This window comes from Gavialis gangeticus, unplaced genomic scaffold, assembly GCF_001723915.1.
Source record: "Gavialis gangeticus isolate Ggan-Ray unplaced genomic scaffold, GavGan_comp1, whole genome shotgun sequence".
Classification (NCBI taxonomy): Eukaryota; Metazoa; Chordata; order Crocodylia; family Gavialidae; genus Gavialis; species Gavialis gangeticus.
This window is the reverse complement of record NW_017728998.1, coordinates 36,279,888-36,295,475: the sequence shown is the minus strand read 5'-3', so window position 1 is coordinate 36,295,475 and position 15,588 is coordinate 36,279,888. Positions and strand designations below refer to the sequence as shown.

Sequence of the window (15,588 nt, the reverse complement as noted above, 5' to 3'; positions counted from 1 at the left end):
CTAGGTGGGCCAAGTCAAATTTGGTTCAGACATTAGGTGGGCCAAGTCAAATTTGATGTGATGCCTTTTCTGGGCATGCACTGCACTCAGCACAGGGGTGCACTGAGCTGTTTGGGGGGGGGGGGGGGGTTTCCACGTCTGTAAGCAGTTGTAGTTTCCAATATTGTGTTTGTAAGGATAAGAGAACAGGACAGGCATATGTTGAAGGGGAAGGAACCAAAGGCTGATGAGAATCATAGAATCAATGAGTCGGAAGGGACCTAGACAGATCATCAAGTCCGACAGCCTGCCATGGGCAGGAATGAGCACTGGGGGTGGGAGGGGTCATAGGACCCCAGCCAGGTGCCTATCCAGTCTCCTCTTGAAGAGTTCCAGGGAAGGTGAGAGCACCACCTCTCTGGGACGCCTGTTCCAGGCTCTGGCCACCCTTACAGTGAAGTAGTTCTTCCTAATACCTAACCTAAACCTATCCTCCATCAGCTTGTGCCCATTGTTCCTGGTGACAGAGAAGTTGAGTACCAAAGCAAGAGAGAGGATAAATGAAGAGACATTGAATGTAAGGAGGTGGTAAGGGAGTTAATGGGATTGTTGAGGCTCATGGAAAGGTTAGCGATAGTGGTTGATATTAAAGAAGAAGAGCAGTGGAGTTTGAAGAAAGAGAGTGAGAGAAGAGGTGGGGTGAAAGATGTTTCAGTAGATTCCATCCATTTTCTTTTTGAAGAAGATAATCAAGTCATGTTTGGAGGCATGGGTAGGGCAAAATGAGAGCTTGAAGAGGAAGTCAAATGCTGGAAATACATAATAAAAAGGTAATAGGTAATGTTTTATTTATTATTCATTTTCTGTGACATAAGAGTCTCTAATGCATTTACTCTTTGAAATAAGTTGGGTTTTTTTGTGTGTGGATAAAAGCAGCTAAACAGCAGCTAAAGGTAAGTAGGTGGCTTCTTTCCAAAAAGGCATTTTAGAGGAGTAGTGATGCACTCAAGCTTCTCAGAAAAGACCAAAGGAAATTGTATAGTTTTCTGTTAGCTTGTGTCTTAGACTCCTTTTAGAAATATCATATGGCATAGGGTTCTAAAAAATGTCAAGTCAAATTTGTTCTGTTCAAAATTATCAACAAGGCAAGGTACAGACTTTACACTTGCACTCGTGTAAGTGATTAGAAACCCATCTGTACCAATAACAGAACAGAAAGTTCAGCGCGCACAGACTGTTTTAAAAATGGGGGAACCTAGTCTAAAATTTGTCCTCCTGCTCAAAGGGCAAATGTGTGTTCTGTTTGCTACCAATCTAAACTAGGCTGCTTACAGAAAACTATATAGAGTAGGCTGATTCCACTTTGGGCTTTTTAAGACTCCCATTTAAATCAAAGTTACTTGTGTGAGTTTAGACTATATTAAATAGCAGATTGATCTGGACAAAACAGTCTAAAAGGCATAAATTGTTTGAATGTGCTTTAGAATGATTTTTTTTTCATAATAAGGTATTGTTAAAGTGCTGAAATGTAGAGGATGTGATCCTTTTGGATGGAAATGTGAATTCTGATATCCCCTGTTAATATTAAAATGTGGTTGAAGTGTACTTAATGTAATCCAGCAAAGTTAATTATACATTACTAACATATTGAATTAGTAATGTAAAATAATTAAATATCTAAAACTGTGAATGAGCCAAGCTCTGGCAAATTAGGCAATTAGCATAGCTGTGGTCAGCCTTCAGTTTTGTTTGCTACTGCAGTGTTTTGGTCAGTTCATCTAACTACTGTAACCACAACAAAATCTTTTAATTGCCTAACAAATACATTTGTATTTCTTGGTCCTTGTCATCATAAGTAGACTATGATGGTTTAATATTGAGGAAAGAGGGAAAATGCTGCCTTTCTGCCTGCCAATTTTTCAATATCTGCAATGAGTCAAACTTGGTACAAGAGGGTCTCCTGTTGACTGAATTGAGAATATACATTACATGTTGGTTATGACATATCAACAACCCCTGTTTGAATACATACTATACATATCAGGGATCGTCATCATTATGTTACTGAAGGCATAACATTTTTTCTCTTTTCTTTTTGATAGAATCAAAGGAAACTTAAGGTCAGCCATGATGCTTTAATGGCAAATGGAGATCAGCTTAATCTACAGCTTAAAGAACAACGTTTAAAGTGCTTCCAACTTGAAAAAGAATTAAGGTCAATGACTTTTTCAAAATGTAGGATAGAAGAGGTAAGACTTCAGGTGTTTCAGGCATCATGCTACGTTAAAGTCTGTCTTTGGCATTATTTAGAATGCAAATTAGAATTTAATGAAAAACATCACCTGAATTTTGCTGTTAAAATTGCTGCTCCTTTACCTATTTGTTAAGTAAGAGTGTGGCTCTTGTTTAACATTCGGGGTGCAGACAGAAGTGACCATTTTTGCCTGATCTGTTCACAGAAAGCAGTCTATAGCCATAATGAAACAAGTGCATGGCTGCAGACTGCTTTAAAAATGGCCAGTCTGGTGAAAATCTGAACCCTCATTGCATGAAGGGTCAGATAAAGGCATTTCAAAACAGAGTGTCTTCTGTAACTTCTGTCTGCACTACCTCCAAGCCTCGAGCTGTTTTCAGAATGGGAGGGGGAAAGGGAGTGGAAGGAGTTCAGTCTGTGGGTTTTTTTAGCCCCATGGGAGCGTGGGGCAGGTGGGAAGGGGAAGCTCCAATACAAGTGAGTGGACTCCCATTCACCCACCTGACCCTCCAGTGCCAGCTGAGGAGCCCCTAGAATGAGATCTCTCTTCCCTTTCCCCCCCTCCCATTCTGAAGCAGATAGGCTGAGAGAGAGGAAATGTGTTCATAGATTTCATAGACATTAGGGGCTGGAAGGGATCTTGTGAGGTCATCGGGTCCAGCCCCCCAACCATAGGCAGAAAGTCAGCTGGGATTGAGTGACCCCAGCAAGAAATATTTCTGAAGAAGTCCAGAGTAGGTGCTTGCACCACTTCTGGGGGGAGTTTGTGTGTTGCAGGCTCCCAGTCAGCAGCCAGATTCCCTTTCTCCCTGGAACCAACAGTGAACTTCTGTTTGGTCTGGGGGATCATTGTAACTCAGAATGTTTCCTTCAAAGTGTTCTCAGTTAAAGTGGGGAGCCTGTACTTCTGTCTGCACCCTTGATTCCCTGGATTCTATTCTGTTTTCTAAATGGCATTTAAAGAGATCTTATTTTACCCTGGCAAAAAGGAGGAGGACCCATCCACCTTTGCATTAGCAGTTTTCATGGACTGAATCAGGGTAGAATAGGATTGCATTTAACCACTTAGATACTGTTTATATGCCTAATTTACCTTGTAATCATTGCGTGTTCTGGATCTTCTTCAGGCTGGGCCTCTTTTCTTACTTACAAGTATTTGGCATTTGAAGTTTCGTGTTGATGGATAGCTGATTTAATTACAGCAGAGATTTTAATGTGATGATGAGTTTGGTCTGTTGCATGTATCAAAGCTATTTTAAATTTCAAAATGTGTATTTTGATTGGAAGAAATTATGTTTACAGTAAAATATTGCACAAGTAAGCATAAATGTTTTTCAGCTTCTAAGAGACTTAAGTTATTCCATGAAAACAACAGCTAAAGGCCTTGTTGTCAATGTCTGTATACTATAAACTAATTACCTTTATAATTTTATTTCAATTTCTTCCTCAGCCTCTGTATTACTTCTAATTTCCTTTTTCATTTTAGTTGCAGGAAAGAATTAATGACCTGGAAAAGGAGAGGGATCTTTTGAAGGAAAACTATGAAAAGCTATATAACAGGTAAATTATCAATGATTTTTTAATGTCAGTTTTACTCCCCTCTTTTTATAAAAACACTTCTAAAAATATCGTACCACCAATTCCATAATTATATATGGAAGCTTTTATGCTCCCATGCCTGTTTTGCGTCTGTTCTCATTATAATACACAAAGGCCTTCAACTGTTTCCTTCATGCTGGTGAAACTTGTAGTGTATGTAAAGACTCTTATCAGGAGAGTTTAAGATCACATAAATGGGGAAAAAGAGCCACACTTTCTAAGCGTAAGATAAATCTAATGCAAGTTTCAATCTCCACTACATAAGTAAAAATAACTGAGGTAATTACAGTCAATTTCCAAAAACATAATGAGAGTAATCTTGATGAAGAATACACTTTTTATGATTTGAAATCATAGTCTCTGCTTTATGTCTATGTGGAAAACTAGAAAATATGGGAAATTTTCTGAAGTCATTTTCCTGGGGAAGAAACTAGAATTTGTTTCTTTTAAATTAATTTTGGACTTAGTGTTTGCATAGTTTGTCAATTTTGATGCCTCTAAAAATATCTATGATTCTATGAAATAAATGTAACAACTGAAATCACTTTCATAGTTCTTGCAATATTTATTTTTTTCTGCGGAAAAAGCAGCAAGCCATTTGGTGAGAGCAGTTGAGAACAACTGGCAACATCCAGCAGAGCTCTTAGAAACCTAAAATGTAACCTAGACTGAATGAAGGTTCTAGAGGCCAAAAGCACAAGCACCAAATCCCTGACTAACCATTTAGGTGCCTAAAATTTCATAGATGTCTGTCATGGGTATGACCTGGTCTTGGGGAGTTCAGGGTTCAGAGTTCTCTCAGGAGTGAGGCAAGGAGAATGAAGACCATGGGCTACATAGAAAGGGAACCTGTCTTGTTGAGTCACAGTTATCACAGCTGCTGCTTAGATGCATCAGCCACATCCAGGCACTTTACTTGGGCTAGATGGGGGCACTTGAGCAAGTCTATAGGCAGTCCCACTCAGTGATCAGGGCCAACTGTGGGTTTGTCTGTTCCACCTGGAGTGAGCCACACCTGCATCCTGCCCCTTCTCTCCCTCCCCCCGCCCTGGCTGGGCAAGTGGCAGCAGGGCATAGTCCCTGCTCCTAGCACTCCTGTGCCCCCCCACCCCAGCTGGGCAGCTTGTCCCAGCCCCAATCCCTCCCTCCCCCAACTCCAGTGGACTTACCAACTGGAGGCAGCTGTGTCCGGCATGGTGAGGACTGCTGCCTGTATAGTCTATGGCTGAATCTCCGAAGCGGCGCCAAATCTTTGGATCCGATTTGTTCTAATCAAATCAGGACAGTAACTTGAGTCTCCGAATCAAATCACTGTCCCTCCGAATCAGCCTAATCTGAAGCAAATACTTGCTGCTTTGCATAGGCCTAGTCCTAAGTCCCCTAACCAGATAGGTTTCTGGTCTATGCTTTCAACACTGTATATGCCTGCTAAATGGAAAATAATCAGTAGGCACTGGAAGTCATTATTTCCTCCTAGGAGAGTGCCTATATCACTTGGCTGTAGATTCATACTCTGTTGTGCATTTTCTGTCTGGCACTGTAAATCTTGAATTTTCTTCTGAAGACTAGCAAATTTTGAGGTGGAGTAGATAATCATAGAGAAGTAGGGCTGGAAGGGACCTCCAGAGGTCATCTAGTCAAACCCGCTGCATGAGTCAGGATGATCCCTATCTAAACCATAATCTGAACCCTTGGTCTTCAACCTTTTTGGGTGGAAGATAACTTTTTGAATTAAAAAACAACCCATAGTCCACTGTGTACCACAACCCTCCTACTTGGCCCATGCAACCAGAGCCTCATGAACAGAATGTGCAAACAGGCATGCTTCTAGACCCAGTGCGCAAGTTAGTGTGGGAGTTTGTACAGGAAGGGCCTGAGGCCCTAGGTAGCAAGCCTCAAAGGAATGTGACAGGAGTGCCTCTTTGGGTCCATCTACTAGTGACCCCACAACACCAATTATGGGCCAACCACCCACCTTCTCATCTGCCACGCCTTGTTGTTACTTGCTTGATTAGAAGATATTAATCAAGCAGGAGGCTGCCCATTTTCTGTCTTGGTGCCTGGGACACTGTCTGCGGCTCCTTTCCTCTCCTTACACCACAGCCTAAGCCTCGCAGATGTACCTGATGTTGTTCAGGTCTGTCCCACTCTCCAGGCCACACAGACACTCTCTGGCTTGTCTCACAACTGTCCACCCTGGGGCATCTTGCAACCACCCACCCCGGGGCTGGGGTCAATACACCCCTGAATGTTGTGCCCTCTCTGGCACTGGGCCCCCATGCTACTGTGGAGCCCCTATGAGACTTCCTACAACCCCTAATAGCCACACCCAGTCCTCCAGTATAACAACAAATGCAAAAACACAAAGCCCCCTGGGCTATAACATAAAAACTAACCCATCTGCCAAACAACATTCAGTCCCTACCAGGAAATACTGCAACCCCAGCAGTGCCCCAGGGATGCTCACACAGTCAGAGTTGTCCCCTCTGCCTGCACTGGCCAAGCTCCTCCTTCCTTGGTTGCCAGAGGGGAACTACCCTCCTGGCCTTCTGCCAGGGTTTATATGGGCCAGGCCCTGCCCCTTCCTGTCAGCTGGCTCCCCAGCGGTTGTCCTGACAACCAGCACCTGTTACTGTGGCTGCCCAGGCAACTGGCAGCTGAGCCTCCCCCATCTTGCCACCAGGGGTCTCCCCCAAGTTGTTCTTCTGCTCTCAGGCACAGAGCACCTGAGTGCTGTGCAACAGAGTAGTTGGGACATTAGTAGCCAAACAACTACTGATGCAATGGTTGGTGGGACACATCACACCCCAAGTCTCCCCCCTGTGGCTAGATCCCTCCCCTCTGGTACTTCTGAGGCCTACACCCAGACAGAACCCATAGTTCCAGCCTCCATTCAGATGGAGCCCCTGGCTCTTGGCTGTGGGGGCTGTCTGGCACGACTCCAGGCACATGGGATCAGAAGCACTGCAACCTCCCCTTATGAGGTTTGATCCATATTGGAGTCTCTGGAATCCCAGATAGTGAAGCTCCAGACCATGGTGCAGGGGCTTCATGCCATCTGGGTTGGCAAACAGGAAATTGACTCCTGCTGCCAGTTGCTTCACCCCAGGACAGAAGAGTGACCTAGGTAGCCTGCCAGGACCAAGGAGGCCAAGAGGCACTCCCATATTGTCCAGCCAAGGGACTGAACAGAGGTTGTCTCCAGCCCCAAGTCTCACTGTACCAGGGTCACCCCCCCAGCCCGGATCTCTGCAACAGGTACAAACCTCTTTCAGCATCAGTAGAGCCTGCAGAGCTGCCAGTTATTGCAAGTGAGGAAGAAACATGACCAGATATCATCCCAAGATGAAACACAGAGTGGTCATTGTGGATGACTCCCTCCTGAGGGGGACAGAGGGAGCAATCTGTCACCCTGTAGCAGGACACTAAGGTGCCTGCAACACTCAGAGCAGAGGTAGGAACCCAGGTGTCGGTTGCCGGGACAACCGGTTAAGGAGGGAATTGGCCACACCTGCATCTGGTCAGCTGACCAAAAGGGGCAGGGCCTGGCCCCCACATAAACCCCAGGCCTGAGGCCAGGAGAGCAGTTCCCTGCTGGCAGCCAAGGGGGAAGGAGCTCTGTCTGAGGGAGAAAAGTAAAGAGGCCTGACTACCTGAGTAGCTCCTGTTGCTGATATGGGATGGAGTATTCCCTGGTAGAGACTGAATTATGTTTTAACCAGGCAGCTTGGATTTTTGTTATAGCCTAGGGGCTTTGTGTTTGTGTTTGTTTTTACCAGCGGTTTGGGTGAGGCTATTAGGGGATGGAGGAGGTGTCATAGGGGACTGGCAGCAGCGTGGGAAACCCCAGCCCCAGAGAGGGGGGGGTGGTGAGAAGCCCTGGGGGGGGTGGTGAGAAGCCCCGGGGGGGTAGCGAGTGCCAGTGAAGGTGCAGTGCCAGACAGGGCTATGGAGAGCCTGAGCGCCAGCAAGGTGCAGAGTGAGATAGGGCTGTGGAAAGCCCAGGGAGGACAAGGGGAGGGCCAAATCACAACAAGGATCAAACCATGTCGGTATCATCTGTGAGGCTGAGGTGTAGGAGAGGAAAAGGAGCCGCAGATAGTGCCCCTAGCAGTGGGGCAGAAAATGGGCAACCTCCCGCTTAATTACATCAATTAATCAAGATCAAGGCATGGCAGGTGAGAAGGCAGGCAGTTGGCCCATAACAGGAGGGCAGGGTCACCGATAGAGGGACTCCAGAAGAGGCACTCCTGTCACATGCCCTGACCTTTTAACCAGGGAGGTCTGCTGCCTATCAGGAACCTGTATCCGGGATGTGGCTGAGAGGATCCCAAAACATATCCGGCTCTCTGACTACTACCCTATGCTCTTTATCCATGTGGGCACAAATGGCATGGCTTAGAGCAATCACAGCAGAGTCATAGGGTCATGAGTGGCTACAGGGCTCTGGGAGGAGGGCTCATAGGGTTGGGGGCACAGGTGGTTTTTTCCTCAGTCCTTCCAGTTATGGGTCACGGCAGGGGAGGGAGAGATGAATTGAGGCAGTAAAGAAAAGACTGTGACACTGGTGCCACGGTGAAGTCTTTGGCCTCTGTGACCACGGTCCATTCTTCAGAGAGAGGCAGTGGTCCTTTGGGAAGAAATCACCTCCACCTCACTCCACTGGGAAAGAAGCTCGTCTCAGCCAAAATGGCTGACTTGCTCAACCGGGCTTTAAACTATGGGGGATGGGCAGACAACCACCAGAGCAAGCTCACTGTGCATAAACCACAAAACCAGCAAGTTAGAATGCTCAAGGGAACCCACTCCTACCCCAGCCCAGGAACAGAGCTTCTCCATGAGGACAAGGAAACCTAGGGCCTCCACTAGCACATTTACGTGCCTGTACGCTAATGCTAGGAGTTTGGGGAATAAACAGAAGGAACTGGTCCTCCTAAACAAAAATTACTATGATCTCCTGGGGATCACAGAGACCTGGTGGGACTCCTCCTATGACTGGGCTACCAGTATAAATGGCTATACCCTGTACAGGAGAGACTGTGCCCAAAAAAGGAGTCAGGGCATAGCTTTATGTGAAGGAGAGCTACATGTCCGTAGAAGCTGAGATTGGAACCCATGGAGGATGACTGGAGACTGTTTGGGTTAGAATACGAGGGGAACATAGTGAAGGGGATACAATGGTAGGAGTTTACTACAGACCTCCAAACCTGGAACAAGTGCTTGACCAAAAATTTGCCAGGGAACTGGCCAAGGCTGCACACTCTCCGTGTATGGCCATCATGGGAGATTTTAACTACCTGGACATCTTGTGGGATGAGTGCTTGACTAAATCCGATCAGTCAGAAAGCTTCCTTATATGTGTGGATGACCTCTACCTGTCCCAAGAAGATTATGGGCTGATAAGAGCTAAGGCGCTGTTGGACCTGGTACTGGCCAAATGAGATGATCTAATCAGTGACCTAAGAATGCAAGGGAAGCTGGGTGACAGTGACCATGAGTTGATCACTTCCACTATCTATCGCAAAGCTGGCGAGACATCCAGCAGTACAGTAGTCCTTGACTTTAGGAAAGCTGACTTTCATAGGCTCAGGAGGCTTGTTCTTGAAGCCCTAAGAGGCCATGATTTCACAGGGAAGGGAGTTCATGATGAGTGGTTCTTCTTTAAGGAAGCAATCCTAAAAACACAAGACAAGTCCATCCCCACCCATAGGAAAGGTGGTAAAAGGGCTCAACAATCCTCTTGGCTCAACAGGGAACTCCTACATCTAAAAAGAGAGGCATATAATGGATGGAGGAGAGGAAACACCACTAATGGGGAGTATACTACACTAGTACACACCTGCAGGAAATGAACTAGAAAAATCAAGGCTGCAACTGAACTTCATCTGGCTACACAAATCAAGGCCAATAAAAAGTACTTTTTCAGATATGTGGAGAGTTGAAAGAAAAACAAAGGCAAAATTTGGACCCCTGCTAAACCAGCTGGGGCAGCTGCCTACCGACACCCTGGAAAAAGCCAATCTGCTTAATGATTACTTTGTGTCAGTTTTTCACCAGCGCAAAGGGACCACCCTGCCTACCATGATGTGGAACGACCAGGGTGAAGGTGAATATATACCCACCACTGGCGTGGATCTTGTGAGGGAGCATCTTGAGAGACTAGACCCCCATAAATCAGCTGGTCCATATAGGTTGCACCCAAGGGTGCTAAAAGTACTGGCAAACATCATAGCACAGCCACTGGCAAGGATATCGGAGAACTCATGGCACTTGGGTGGAGTACCTGAAGATTGGAAGAGGGCTCATGTGGTGCACATCTTCAAGAAAGGGAGGAAAGTAGACCCAGGAAACTACAGGCCATCAGTTTGACCTCTATCCCTGGGAAGATTTTGGAAAACATTATCAAAAAAACCATTCTTTACAGGCTAACAGAAGACAACATTCTGAGAGATAGCTGGCATGGGTTTGTTGCAGGTAGGTCTTTCCTGACCAACATCATTTCCTTCTGTGACCAGGTGACGTGTCACCTGGACAAAAGGGAAGAGGTTGATGTCATATATTTGGACTTTAAAAAAAGCCTTTGACCTTGTGTCCCATGATGTCCTCATGGAAAAATTGGACAACTGCGACCTCGACTACTCCACAGTCCAGTGGCTGGAGAACTGGCTCCAAAGTCAGACCCGGAGAGTGATAGTTGATGGGACTGAATCAACATGGCACTTGGTGACTAGTGGTGTCCCCCAAGGCTCTGTTCTTGGCCCTGTACCCTTTAATGTCTTCATAAGCAATCTGGAAACTGGTGTCAAAACCAGATTGGCCAAGTTTGCTGATGACACCAAACTTTAGGAAAGAGTGTCCACATTTGAGGATAGGCTGGTGATCCAGGCCAACCTCAACAGGCTTAGAAGATGGGAGGATGAAAACCTGATGGTATTCAATATAGAGAAATCCAAGGTGTTCCACCTCAGGAATAAAAACCTGCATCACACTTACAGGCTCAGCAGTGCTACACTTGCTAGCACCATGACTGAAAGACTTGGGGGTCATGATTGGTGACGAGATGAGTGTAAGCCACCAATGAGATACCACAGCTGGCAAAGCGAACAAAACTCTGGCTTGCATCTACCAATGCATCTCAATCAACACCCAGGATGTCATCCTCCCGCTGTACTCGACCTTGGTGAGGCCACAGCTGGAGTACTGCATCCAATTCTGGGCTCCACAATTTAGGAAGGATGTGGAGAAACTTAAAAGAATCCAGAGAAGAGTCATGTGTATGATCTGAGGGCAAGAGAACAGGCCTTACAAAGAGAGGCTGTGAGCTATGGGACTCTTCATCCTGGAGAAGCACAGGCTCGGGGTGACTTGGTGGCAGCCTATAAGTGCATAAGGGGTGTGCATCAGGATCTAGGGGAATGCTTGTTCACCAGAGCAGCCCAAGGGATGGCAGGGTCCAACGGTCACAGACTCCTGTAAGACTGTTTTAGGCTGGACATGAGGAAAAACTTCTTTACTGTCCGAGCCCCCAAGGCCTGGAACAGACTCCCCCCAGAAGTGAATGTATCTACCACCTACCTTGGACGCTTTCAAGAAACAAACATTTGGACATTTATCTTGCTGGGATCCTTTGACCCTAGCTGACTTCCTGCCCCTTGGTCAAGGGGCTGGACCTGATGATCTTATGAGGTTCCCTTCCAGCTGTAATATCTATGCTATTTATGACAACACCACCACCACCTTCCGCAGGTCAGTCTGTGGGGAGGGAAGAGGGGCAGACTGAGGTGGATAAAAATTATTTGGGGGTGTCTGTGGGGAAGAGGTAAGGGTAAAGGGCCATGGCAGGGCAGGGCAGATTGAGGCCCCAGCAGTGAGTGAGGGAGCAGGGCACAGGCAGGCAGGAGTAGGGGCTAAGGGGATTGGGCCCCTGGCCGGGCTGTTTAGCAGGACAAGTGGGCACCTGGGGGCCATGTGCCCCCTAGGCCTCTGTTTGTCCCCCACTACCCCCAGCCCCTGCTCATGCTTGTGCCCTGCTCCCTCACTCACCGCTGGGGCATGAGTCTGCTCCCCTCATGCAGCCAGCTGGGAGTGGAACAGTGGCAAGCCTGGGGAGCTAGAGAGAGGAAGAACCTTAGTCTACTGTGAGTCCAAACCAGAGAGAGAAAGAAGCATACCTGGGAGCAAGGTACCCAGGGACTGGTAAAATTACAGGCTGGCTAATGTGCTGCCTGAAGCTGGACAGTACACTATCCAAACTGGACTTTTGAACCTAAGAGGGCTAAAATCCTTACCGTGATGAGCGGATTTTGTTTTAGTTGCAACTTGGAATTAACATCTGTGGTTGGTATAAGGCAGAGTATAGGGGAGGTGGAGGCCCAAAAAGGGAAACCAAATGGGAAGACCAAAGGAGGGAACCAGGGGAGTCAAGACTTAAAAACATCCTCCCAGTAATAACCTATACCAACAAGATACGGCAGGTGAGAACCCCATGGGACCTTCCAAGGCATCTGCCCATACGACAAGCTGTTGTCCAGAAAGGTGATGGTGGCACCCAAAAGGCCAGAAAGAGCAACGCACACTAGCGAGTGACATGGGAGGCTACAGTTGCATTTTTCAAGAATGTAACTACATTAAGCAAGGAGTAGCTGTATAATTGTTGTGTTTGTCAGTCCCCTATTATAACCACACCTGTGTAGATTTGGGCCAACTTGCTTTGAGGATTATTTTAAGTTAATAGATTGATGATTATGTTAAGTATGATAAAAGAAAAAGTTTTGTTGGTTGTTGCCTCTTGCAGGCTTGTCATAGTGGATTCCCCATATTTTAAATAATGAATTAGTATTTCTTATTGTACCTGCATCCCCTCTTTAATTAAGCAAAATAATAACTGATAGTAAACCATTGTAATCTTGGTTTGAAATCCTCTCTTTTTTGCCTAGCAAAAAGAAGGTGATCTCTTCAGTAAATCTAATGATCTAAATCCTGCTTTTACCATAGGTTGGTCAGTTGAAGCTTCTAGTTACTGCAGTGTAGTTGGTCCTGTCTTCCCCATAATCAGCCATCTGCTCATTCATGATTCCTGGCATGCAATATCCTTTCAGATTTGTGTGTGCGCGCGTGTATCTATAATATAAAGTAAGAAATTAGAAGAAAACTGATTACTTGTGTTATGCTTTTGTTTCAGTAGTTCAAGTGTTCTTACGCATTTAGATGCTGTGTAGACTAACTGAAGTTACCATTCCTACCAGCAGATAAGCCAGGTGTGCAAAAAAATTACATGGATGGTCTGTTTCCACATGATATGGAAACTAAAAAAAAAAAAGCAAAAAAACCCAGCAAACCCCCCCCCAACGATTCAAACTTCATTCCTTCCTTCCTAACACCTTACTTGCAGAAACTCCTTTTCAAGTCAGTGGGAATTTTGCCAAAACTAGGACTGCATCAGTTGGCCCCAAGATTTACAAAGAGCAAGTATGAATTTGTCAGTTAACGCTTATTATTTAGGCAGTATAGAAGTACACAATGTGCATGAATATAAGGTCTTCAGGAATTGTTTTTATATGACCTAGTAGTACAAAACTAGTCATACACACAGTCCCTCTAAAGCAGGGGCGGGCAATTATTTTGGATGGAGGGCCACTTACTGAGTTTTGTCAAGCCATTGAGGGCCGCGTAACAGGCAGCCAGAGGCAGATAAATATTAATTTTTCTAAATTTTTAGGGGCCCTGCGGGCCAAATGGAATGGCCTGGCCGCATCCAGCCCATGGTCCACATTTTGCCCACCCCTGCTCTAAAGGAAGCAGTGCCAGATGTCATTGACCTTTTGTCAACTCAGATGGTTCCAACTTTAGTGAAATATAGTGAATTCAAAAAGATGCATTGCAGTGTAGTGAATTCAGACTGAGTTGCATTACATGGGTTTGGAAATACCTGACATCTAAATTGGTCTTACTCTTAGCTCAGCCAAATTCTGTTATTTCTTCCACAACAACTGTTGGTGTACCTATATTTGTTATGTGGTAGGAAAATATATCCATATCCATAACGATAGTGAATACTAATATAATAAAAGGCCTAATGTGTCTGTCTGTCTGTAACACTTTTGGCCAAATGTGCATGCGCCACCGAGAGGGCAGCCAGCAATTGGCTGCATGGCCTGGGCTGCGCAGGCCCAAGTTTGAGCCACTGCCGGGGAAGTTTCTGGGCAGCCAGCAATTGGCGAACGTGCCCTAGCTGCCCGAGCAGCGGGGCTTCCCCACGCCTCCCTGCCCAAGGCTGAAGGGGAGTGTCATGGTGACGGTGCCAACCCCAGGACAGTGGGCAGAGAAGGAGGGAGGCAGACACGGGTCAGCAAGTTCAGAGCAGGGCCAGACCCAAAGTGACAGGGAGAAGGAGTAGAGCAGGGCCAGACCCGGAGCAATGGGGGGGTGTGGAGCAGAGCTGGACCTGGAGTGGCGGGGAGGGGAGGTAGAGCGGGGCCGGACCCCGAACAGCAGGGGAGGAGAGTGGGGCTGGACCTGGAGTGCTAGGAATGGGGGGGTAGAGCGGGGCTGGACCTGGAGTGACAGGGAGTCGGAGTAGAGTGGGGCCAGACCCAGAGCAGCAGGGGACATAGAGCATGGCCGGACCCGGAATGGTATGGAGAAAGGGTAGAGCAGGGCTGGACCCGGAGCAGCAGGGGGGTAGAGTGGGGCCAGACCTGGAGTGGCAGGGAGGGGGGGATACAGCAGGGCTGGACCCAGAGTGGTGTGGGGGGTAGAGCAGGGCTGGACCCAGAGCAGGGAGCTGGGGGGCTAGAGCAGGGCTGGACCCAGAGTGGGGGGGTGTGAGGCCAGACCCAGAATGGCAGGAGGGGAAGAGCGGGGCCAGACCCACAGTGAGGGGGGTAGAGTGGAGCTGGACCTGGAGTGGCAGGGAGGAGTGTGGAGCGGAGGCCAGACCTGGAACAGCGGGGGCATAGAGTGGGGCCACACCCAGAGTGGCAGGGAGGGGGTGTAAAGCAGGGCCACACGTGGAACGGTGCAGGGAATAGAGTGGGGCCGGATCCAGAGCGGTGGGGGGGGGTAGAGTGGGGCCAGACCCAGAATAGGGGGAGGGGGCTAGAGCAGGGCTGGACCCAGAGCAGTGGGTGGGGTAGAGCAGAGCCAGAGCAGGAGAGGGGGAGAGCGGGACCAAACCCACAGTGGGGGGGAGGAGCAGGGCTGGACCTAGAGCTGCAGGGGGGGGGGAGCAGAGCTAGATACAGGGCTCCATTCCCACCGGCCCCCCACCCCCTCCTCCATCATTCTTGACAGGCAATTTGCTAGTGTAGCGTGAAGAAACAGGGAGGTAGTGGGATGCCACGCCTGGAGCCCATCCTGGCAAAAGTGAAAAGATCAAAAGGAAAAAAATGGCAGAGCCAGGAGGAGCTGGGAATGGCTCCTGCATCTACCTGGGCACACTTTATAAGAGTGTGCCGGGGCCGATTGGCCGGCCAGACACCTAGAGCTGGGATAAAAGACCCAGCAGAAGAGAAGTCTGGGGGACCAGAAGTGGAGTCCCCAACTGGTCCAAACAGGCCAGAGCCCTTGAGCGGTCCCAGTGAGTACTCCTGGTGGGTACCCTGGAAAGGGGTCACGGTGGGAGCACAGGGCCAGAGAGGGCCCAAGGATCTACTTACAGGGTCGGCATGGACCAAAGAAGGTGGTAGGAATGACTGGAATACAGCAGGACCCAGCAGTGCCAGGATACGGACTCAGCTGATGGAAGGCAGGTACCA

General features: G+C 47.6%; 1 protein-coding gene across 3 annotated transcripts in view; it reads left to right on the top strand.

Moving 5' to 3' along the window:
• The window catches only part of RPGRIP1L (RPGRIP1 like), a 168,417-nt gene that overhangs the window by 46,322 nt on the left and 106,507 nt on the right, over positions 1-15,588 (top strand). For all 3 annotated transcript variants that reach the window (XM_019505718.1, XM_019505720.1, XM_019505719.1), the window contains exons 7-8: positions 2,082-2,228; positions 3,720-3,793. In XM_019505718.1, the coding sequence (XP_019361263.1) occupies positions 2,082-2,228; positions 3,720-3,793 (221 nt within the window). The remainder of the gene's footprint in view (positions 1-2,081; positions 2,229-3,719; positions 3,794-15,588) is intronic.